At 37.2% G+C, this 9420-nt stretch overlaps 1 protein-coding gene across 1 annotated transcript; it reads left to right on the top strand.

The window, feature by feature from the left end:
• Positions 1-152: 152 nt before the first annotated feature.
• Positions 153-9139, top strand: senp1 (SUMO specific peptidase 1). Its single transcript, XM_043225371.1, has 18 exons — positions 153-707; positions 1247-1308; positions 1396-1595; positions 1710-1794; positions 1870-2053; positions 2208-2355; positions 3629-3747; positions 5159-5442; positions 5536-5599; positions 5684-5722; positions 5823-5907; positions 5988-6131; positions 6576-6707; positions 6856-7059; positions 7278-7357; positions 7508-7592; positions 7686-7781; positions 7870-9139. Exons 1-18 carry the CDS (start codon positions 571-573, stop codon positions 7930-7932), a joined length of 2211 nt encoding a protein of 736 aa, XP_043081306.1. The 5' UTR covers positions 153-570; the 3' UTR covers positions 7933-9139.
• The last annotated feature ends 281 nt before the right edge of the window (positions 9140-9420 follow it).

Genomic DNA, 9420 nt, shown 5'->3' with positions numbered 1-9420 from the left:
AACGTGTATAAAGTTAAAGCATGCATACAAGCACTGAAACAGTTTGCATTTCATCCCACCATTCCTCTTTCAAAACACTGCGCACCGATGACGCTCTTCCGCTCCGCTCGTCCAATGGGAAAGCGCGATTTTAACATGTGAGCTTCGGCCATGTTCTGCTTTTAAATAAGGAAGAAGCGGGAGGCGTTGATGCAACTTTGTGTACTCAATATCTCATTCACAGTGTCGCTTACGGCTTCGGAGTAAAGCGACTCGGTTAGGAAAAAGTATCCACAACAGATACTAATACACACGCGCAGCTATTTGAAGCCCGCTTTACCTCAGATGTAATAATTGCTGGGCTGGTGTCTCGCGTGTTAGCAGCTGGTTAGCTGGTTGAGCTAAAGATCAGCGGTGTGGGTTTATCTGAACTGGTTTAGTCGTGTTTAAGTCAAGGATTCAGCTACTTTTATCTAACAAAGCTGGTTAGCAGTGGCATACGGATGAAGGGCAGAGGGAGCCCGCGTTTGGGACTGCGCTGACAGTCCTAAGGACTTATCCCGCTATAATCGAGGCTTTCGGTCTTTCATCATGTTTAATAAGTTCTACGAATGGATCGGAACCGGAATCGCCAGTCTGCGAAACGGAGCTCCCGCTGGTGGGGTTCATACCGGTTCCGTGAGAGTGGATCAGGACGGGACATTACGGAGAAAGAGACCGTTAGACTGGTAAAAAAAAAGATTGTTTATATGTGCGAATAACCCTAAGTTTTGCGTATAGGTTTAAATAGTTGTTATTATATTTATTGTCTGGGCTTACAATGAAAGTTTAGGTGTTTAAACTGGTTTTTGAGTAGCAATGTTTTGGTTCGTTCATTAAAGCGCGAACTGTTGTGATAGGATGACGTTAGAGACGCGTGCGCGTCTGGAGCTCGTGAGAAACTATTCATTTTCCTTCGTTTTTTTGTCGTTTATTGTAATGTAGAAAGCTATATTGTTTTCCCGAAATTTTTTTTTTTGCTTTTACTGCTTTAGTAAAACAATTGAGCAACATTTAACAAGTTATTACTATAATTTATTCACATTTTTTTATTAATTTATTTCATTTTTATTAAGTATATTATTGTTATTATTGCTATTTATTATAAGCATTAATTATGCCCACCCGTATTATATATATATATATATATATATATATATATATATATATATATATATATATATATATATATATATATATATTGATTTAGTATTTTCTTTTCTCTTAGTTTGGAAGATGGAGATTCAGCTGATCAGGAGGAGGAGAAAGTGGTGAAGAAATTCAAAATGGGTAAAAAACACTATTCTGAATACATGATAAAACTGATTTATGCCAATTACAATAGATTTACAATAAGTTTTTTTTCTTGTTTTCTAGGAGATATTATGGATACAGTGAAAAATGCAGCTGAAGGAGTGAAGACCCATGGTTCGAGCGTTGCGTACTGGGTAAAGAACAGTGTCGTACCTAACCCAGGCAATGTGCTGCCCGTATCATCAGGTCCACCTCAAACAGGAATACCATCTGACCCCGCTGCCAATTCTGCTAAATCAGCATCTTTGTGGTCAGAAAACAGGGTAATTTTTTATTGGGTTTTTACTTCATTTTCTTGAGATAACAGAAGAAAAAAAGCTGATGTGCAGTCTAATGCTTTTTGTCTGTCCTATACATTTTCTGCTTTTTTTGTAAAGTTTGGGGATCGGTCACATGATATACTTGAGGACACATTTGTAGCTCCCTCTGGTACAGTTGACTGGAGGACCGTCACGAAATCTGGCAAGTATAAAAAGTTACATGTGGTTTCCTTTCTGTAAGTAACATGCTGACATAGTCTTTTTTTTGTATCGAAAGATTCCTTGCAAACTGAAGAGTCGGTGACCATATCAAAAGCGAGCAGAAGACAAGTTTGTATGGACCATCCACCCCATGAGACACACAAAACTAATGGACACTCTGTTAACTTACCCTCTGCCTCCACTCCAAAACCATCCCCCTCTCCCCGCTTGGGCAGATCCCTCTACCACCGACCACACAGGTTGGATTAAAATGAAATAAAAATCATATTTAAGAATCATAATTAAGAATAGAATATTATGTTTTTGCTACATCTTTCATTGTTGGGCATTATTGTTCCATTTTGCAATAAATGCAAGGTAATGAAATTAAAAGTAAGTTTGCTTCTGTTGTAGCTTTTTGTCGTCATCTGAGACCAGTTCAGGAAAAGCGACTTACGCTAGCCTGTATGAGAAGACCTTTCCCATCCGAGTGGTCCAGAGTCCTTCACATGGCAGCTCAAACCGTCTCCTCCGGGCCAGAGCACGCTGTACAGCACAGGAGGTTAGACACATACTGTTAGGATTGGGCAATATGGTCATTTTTCATATCTGCATATCGCCATATTTATATATTCGGATACAGCAGTCGTTTATCACTATTAGGACCGTGTGTGTCCTGCTGTGATAACTTCTGCACTGATGCTGCGAACTTATCAGTCTAAAAATCAGTCAAGTGAAAATCAAAAGAACATTTATTTTTAGGACCAAAGGTTTAGCACTAAATATTAGACATAAACATGTTAAGATAAAAAAAAAGTTTTTTTATGTTTTTGGAGTAAAGTTAAATTAAAGGATGCATAAGTCATACGGCGCTCTGGACCTTCAAGGGGTGTCAAGCCCTTTTAGACTGATAACTTATTAACTGCATATTTATTACAACGATGATGAAGAATAAGCATCTGTGTTTTTTTTTTATTAATGTGCTGTAAAAAACAAAATGCATGTGACAATGCAGTTTTCTTATGTTCAAGCTGTTAAAGAAAAGTAGTTTAAAAGACATCTCTTTTAGCACTTCAGACATCACTTGTAAATAGAGGTTTATCACCCTGCAGTTCAATGTTGTTATGGGCTTTAGAGGTTTTTTTTTTGTTTTTTTTTTAAACATTTCCAATGAGGAGGATAAACCTAATTTGTGTGTAAATGCAGCCCTGCGGGGAATAATAAGCTGCCTAATAATAATAATAGTAATAACAATAGTTTTATATTTTATAGAGTTTTTTTTATAGTTTTAAATATTAATAGGAGAATGAGCCTAATGTGATTCTGACTTTGGACACAGACATCTGGTATCGTCAACATCTCTTACTGTCATTGATACACGATACTATTGTCTGTCGGCACAACCCTACTCACTGTGCTGGTTTTCTTAATAAATCCAGTATCATGACATGAAAAATAATAGAATTACTTATTTAGTTGAAGAACTGCACAATAAGATAAAAATTGTAATCAAAATAACAAGGGATATGGTTTAAATAAATAATGTGCAGCAGTATGTTTTAAAGTTGAGCAGAACTGTTTTCATTTACACATGCAGCTTGATATTTTTATTTAATAATAGTGGTAATATGTTATCAATATTATTGTGTAGTCATTGGATATATATAATTATATATAATTATAATTTGGGCCAAATTATAAAGATCTACAATCAAGTACAGCAAATCTGGATGTCATTGTTTAGTTTTTTTTTTTAATCAAAGAAATTGTGATTTTAGGTTTTTCTTCCCAAATTGTGCAGCCTTAATTAGACGTTGCTTTTACTGTTTTTCTAGTCTGTGCGTGAGGAAGAAAAAGAGGTATACAGGCAACTCTTAGCTATTGTGTCTGGTGGCCAGTCGACCTTCCTTCATGATGGAAGTTCTCACTCCAGCATTCGCTCGCATCGAGATTTGTAAGTATCATTCTGTTGTTCAACTTCATATCCCAAACCCATAAGACATACTTTTAATGTCAGAACACACATTTTTTAAGTATTCTCATTCTTATTGTGTGTCCACTGAAAGTCTATAGTCTCTATAATAGCAAGCATTTTAATTTAAGTCGTATTTAAGTCGTCCGTAAACAGTCGTCACATTATATGATTTCATTTAGGCTTTTATTTACATTGAAATATTAATCAGCACAGCACAACACATCTCATTGGTTCTAGCTGGAGCACGTTTTCCGCTTCCGTAGTACGTCCGCTCCGGTTAAAATGGCTGTGAATCAGCACTGGTTTCAAGGTTCCATTTGATTACGATTATCATGTCAACGATTTTATTCAGTTCGATATCACAATGCATCACGATTATATAAAATTTTTCAAGCATTTTTATTTAATTATATAAGCAGGCTACTTTTTAAAATAATTGTTTTTATTTATAGATAGATAGATATAATAACATTAATTGCTGTTTAGAATTCAAAGTAGGCCTAAACATAGCTTCAAAACATACAAACAAATATAATGTAATAAAGGGGTAAAAGACAACTGATAAAGTAAAAGCATTTTGGGAGTGCTTTTAGGTATTGAAAGTTTACAGTTGATTGTAGTTATGTGTTTTTCTTTTTTAATCCATGTTATTGCCATTTGATTATTACTGAGATTATAGACACTGGCTGCTTTAATAGACTGCATTCACTCTCAATGCACAATCCATTTCCACGAATCAGATGTTTCATCCTGTTTTGAAAAAATAGCAGAATGAAATGATCAATCTCGTATCAAAAGTAGATCAAGCTGCATTTAACCAAAGCTGTGAGCTGCAAATAGACACAAAACACACGTTAAAGTCTGTCAGTGTGTGAGCTTTGTACATCTAATACAAGCTGCATTACAAACAGAAATTATTACATAAAGGTAAAAAAATAAGCAAGCAAGTGAAAAAGCAATGTGCACCGATCTCACAGCACATATTCTGTGCAATGAATCCAGCCGCATTTGTCTCTAGCGCACATTCATGCCATATGTGGGGGAAAAAGCCAGGCTCAGATTTTGAAATAGAGAGTGCATTTTAATACTCACGTGACAAGTGCATATGGAAATGACAACATACACTATAATCGATTATTGTCTATTCGATCATCGATTCAGAATCGTCCACATTATGATGGAACGATAAACCAAACTTTGTATGGATTGTTTACAATGTCTTCATTACCTTTTTTGTAAAGTTTTGGTGAAATTGGATTTTAATGTGGGACAGATATTTTCGAAGATGAAGTAAAGTTTGGATCAACACAAGGGTAATTGATTATAGACATTTTTTATTTTTTATTTTTGGTTTCTCTTATTCTCAGCAAAACATTTGGTCTCATTTCAGCTCCAGCATCCTGTCATCCAGTCGAAGTCGTCTTCATTGTGCCTCTCCAGCAGGCTCCGGCGCTGGCATGTCGTCCTACGGGTTATCCAGTCTGCCTCCCAGCCCCCAGCCTGGGTCCAGCCAGGCGTCCAGTGCCCTGCCAAGTCCTGGTGCGTCCTCTAGCATTCCAGAGCCTCAGCTATGGGCCCATGACCTTGAGCCCAGCGGAAAAGGACCAGCTGTTCCCTCAGCTCCCTCACCAGCTGCCCTTCAGGATACCTCCTCTCAGGACACACAGTCATCAGGTGAGTCTTTGTTCTTTTTCTTCTTTCTTTCTTTTTCATGTTTGTAATGTAATTCTAGCTTCAAGGTATCTTAATGTGTTTCACTTTCTTTAGCTCATGACGGAGATTCAGTCATTTTTGTAAAGGAGAAGCAGGGCAAGAAGCTTGAAAGCTCAAGGTAGGAGAACATTAAGTGCATCTTTCATCTTTTCATCCATTTTCTTTATTTTTTATAAACGTAACCCTATCTTGCCCTTTCTAGTGTGCCATGCTTCCAGGCTGAACTGTGGATCAAAGAACTGTGAGTACTTATCTCTTGTCTAATATGTGTCTGTATCAGTGCTTTTAGTTTGTGGAAAGGAATAATCTTTGATTTGTCTGCCTTTGCTATGTATTTCCAGGACTAGCCTCTATGATTCTCGAGCTCGGGAGCGACGGAGGTTGATTGAAGAGCAGGAGGCTCTGGCCTCTCAGCTCCTGCGCCAGGTGAGTATATTTTCTATAGTTTTAAGCTACACCTCCATTTTATGTGACTAACCCACTTATGCTTTCATTTGTTTCATCAGCGCCTCTCTGGCGAGGGTCGAGCCGTCCCAGCGAGTGTTGAGCTAAAGGTTCGAGTCCCTCTAGAGAAGGAGGTTCCTGTTGCAGCTGTTATTCAAAAGCCTCAGCATATTAAAGAAGAGCCAGAATTCCCAGAGTTAACAGAGGTAAGTGCTGAAAATCGAAAATCGAAGGCCTAGGTAATGTGGCCAAAAACAACTGTTTAAAAAAAAATTTATCAGTCAGTATTGATAACATCACAATAAATGTCACGTCTTTATTTTTTTTGTTTAAAGCCAGGTCTTTACTCCCAATGAGTCTTAGTTTAGTTCTATTGAATGATATTTTTTCAAATCAAGAAACGTGTTTGTATAATAGTGATTTTTTTTTTTTTTTTTTTTTTTTTTTTTGCGCGCATTTGATAGTTGTAGCTTGGGATGGATAGTAGCTTTTGCCATAAAAACCTTATATTTGAACTCTTGTTATCATTTAATCGAGGAAAATGATAGCGTGATAATTATCTTTATCCATTTATGGTCCAGCCCTTCACCTTTCTTCTGCACAATAAAAGAAATACTTAACGGTGTGTTAACGGCTCATGTTGCTGACAGAACATGGAGAAGGAGGTGAGCAGAGCTCTGAGAGGAGGCGGTCAGGATGAGGTTCTCAGCGAGGGCTTCCGTCTCACCATCACCAGAAAGGACCTGCAGACGCTCAACCACCTCAACTGGCTCAACGATGAGGTCAGAGCTTTATTGCATCATTTAGGCCTCTAAACTTTTCTGCCAATAAACTTTTCTGAACAGCCCCTTCTTAATCATTTTGTCAGTCGTTGCTGTAATAATCAGTTTGTCAATGATTTCCTGACTTGATATATTTCCTCCATTTCAGGTTATTAATTTCTACATGAACCTGCTGGTGGAGCGCAGTAAAAAGCCCAACCTGCCCTCTGCTTACACCTTCAACACCTTCTTCTTTCCCAAGCTGCGGAGCTCCGGTTACAATGCTGTCCGCCGTTGGACCAAGAAAGTGGACATCTTTTCTGTAGACATCATATTGGTGCCTGTCCACCTGGGGGTGCACTGGTGCCTGTCTGTAAGTAGCTAACCAGCACCAAGGTCACATTGAGGACATCCAGTACATGGAAGATCCATACTTTCTTCTTCCCTGACATTTAATTCAAGCAATAAAGAATAGTATTATAATGCATTTAAGCCAGTTTAATAAAGGAATTAATAATTTAAATTGATTTGCCCCTAAGTCAGGAGTAGCATTGTTTAAAATTGTTTTCATTTCTTTTTCCTTTTTGATAGGTGGTGGATTTTCGTAAGAAGAGCATCACTTACTTTGATTCAATGGGAGGAAACAACGACGAGGCCTGCAGGATATTATTGTAAGTGCTGCTTGAGGATTACATGATGAAACGGGTCTGCAATAAGTGCCTTTTCAAAACGAGTCCCATGATAACCCATTAAGAATCAAATGGAATAAATTATGCATGATTAGACACTGTCAAAAGTCTCTTAATTGTTTTTTATAACAGAAAATATCTGAAACAAGAAAGTGAAGACAAGAAGGGGCAGAACTTGGACACCTCAGAATGGACTCTAAAAAGTAAAAGGCCCAATGTGAGTATCCCATCGTAAGCATTATGTAGGACTTATATTGACCAAAAAAGCTCCAGGATCATTTGAAGGTTTATTTGTCTTCCGAATCCTTAGGAGATTCCTCAGCAAATGAACGGAAGTGATTGCGGAATGTTCACATGCAAATACGCCGAGTACATCACCAAAGACCGGCCAATCACATTCACACAGGTGAGCATCCGTTTTGAAATATATTATTGGCCATACTTGGGTAAGGATTTTTAATTTTAACTTTTTTTTTTTTTTTTTTCTCAAACAGAAACACATGCCCTATTTCAGAAGACGAATGGTATGGGAGATTCTGAACCAGAAACTATTGTGATTGGATGATTCTTTTTTATAGAACATATTTTGACATGATGTATGGATACGAGGGCTTCTGTGCACTTCAGGAACCCCGAGACAAATATGGGATGCCCTCAATCGCCGGTGGTTTCTATGCTGTCTAAATGAAACTTGAGGAAGTCCTCATGCAACTAAGTGTGACACAGTCTCAGCCTTTAAGAGTCAAGGGCAATGCTTTTATGCCCATTTATGGTTCCCTATAACTTGACATGCTTTTGCTTTGTCAGCAAATGTTATGTTACTGACTATGGAAGGATGTTATTTTCATATGTTCAGTCTTTTCTTCTGCAGTATCTGTCAATGTAAGGCCTGTCTTTTAAGATGATTTCAAACGATCATTTCTGGTGATTGGAAGTGTGTGTGCGAGCGCGCTTGATCTCAAATCATCAGAAGTCATAAATGTTACAGTAATATGAGTGAGATTTACATTCATGTCTTTTCACTCAGTGACTAGTAAAATAGCTGGAACTGACAATCCCAGACTCACTCAGTGGTTTTCTAATGAAAAGCAGCAGTTTACTTAATATTTGTGATATTTGATACCTGTATGTTTTATACAGATTCTGTCAAGATAATTATACAATTATTTTTAAGTAAGAGACTCAGAGTTGCCTTTTTGGATAGACAATTTTTTAAAGCTGAAGTTTTGTGGTTCTGTGGTAAAGTGAGTTTTGTGGTCCTTTTTTCCCTAATGTGATTACACACGAGAACACATGCTGTAATACTTTTGACTTCAGTATGTTTTGGGATGGAGTTCTGCCTTTACAGGAATATGTTTATCATTTGTTTTTTGTTTTTTTTTATCAGTATTTGGTGGCTTTGTAATAACTTTTGTCTAATGATCATTTCAGTTGTCTCAGACAGGCTGCACTTAACATTTATTTGCTTTTTCACAACCCAGCATTGTCATACATCTTGCTTTTGTTCTGTTCTCATTTGAGGTTACTCCGTTCTTCCTTTTTGTGTAAGAGAAAACTATTTTTGGCAACTGTTTCTATTTTTTTTTTTCTTGCAGGATATTGACAATTATTGTATATACAGTGACTATACGGTAAAATTGAAGACATATTTAATACTCATTTTGTACCTTTTATTATCTGTTTTTGTATGTGAAACAGATCGTACTGGAAGTAAATTCCTGAGGTTATGTGTGTATCAGGATAAATGAAATCATTTCAAATGAATCCTTGTTTGACTTGTGTCTCGACCTGGTTTAGAACCGACGAATTAGCTTAATTAGCTTAATAAAACTACATTAGATCTACATTACAATAAATCTTCATTTGGGTAGATATATTGGGTACGTATGAATTTATTTATTTTTAAATTGGCAAACCGATGTTTTTCTTTAAATTTAATCTAAAAGGACCTGGCCCGCGCTGTAGGTTTTTGATTCGTTAAAATGAACCACGTGATTCGGACGAAACGGCTTGCGCGCGAAGCTGCCTGCGACCTCGAGCACAAC

The sequence above is a fragment of the Puntigrus tetrazona genome, chromosome 23 (assembly GCF_018831695.1).
Source record: "Puntigrus tetrazona isolate hp1 chromosome 23, ASM1883169v1, whole genome shotgun sequence".
NCBI classification, from domain to species: domain Eukaryota; kingdom Metazoa; phylum Chordata; class Actinopteri; order Cypriniformes; family Cyprinidae; genus Puntigrus; species Puntigrus tetrazona.
The sequence above is the reverse complement of the archived record's forward strand: the minus strand, read 5'-3'. Positions and strand labels throughout refer to the sequence as shown.

Bases quoted from the DNA above. Each gene is read 5' to 3' on its own strand.
- senp1 (XM_043225371.1), top strand. From the start codon at position 571: ATGTTTAATAAGTTCTACGAATGGATCGGAACCGGAATCGCCAGTCTG. The intron at 3,748-5,158 runs GTAAGTATCATT...GTCTCATTTCAG, and splicing joins ATTCGCTCGCATCGAGATTT to CTCCAGCATCCTGTCATCCA. The intron at 5,600-5,683 runs GTAGGAGAACAT...TGCCCTTTCTAG, and splicing joins AAGAAGCTTGAAAGCTCAAG to TGTGCCATGCTTCCAGGCTG.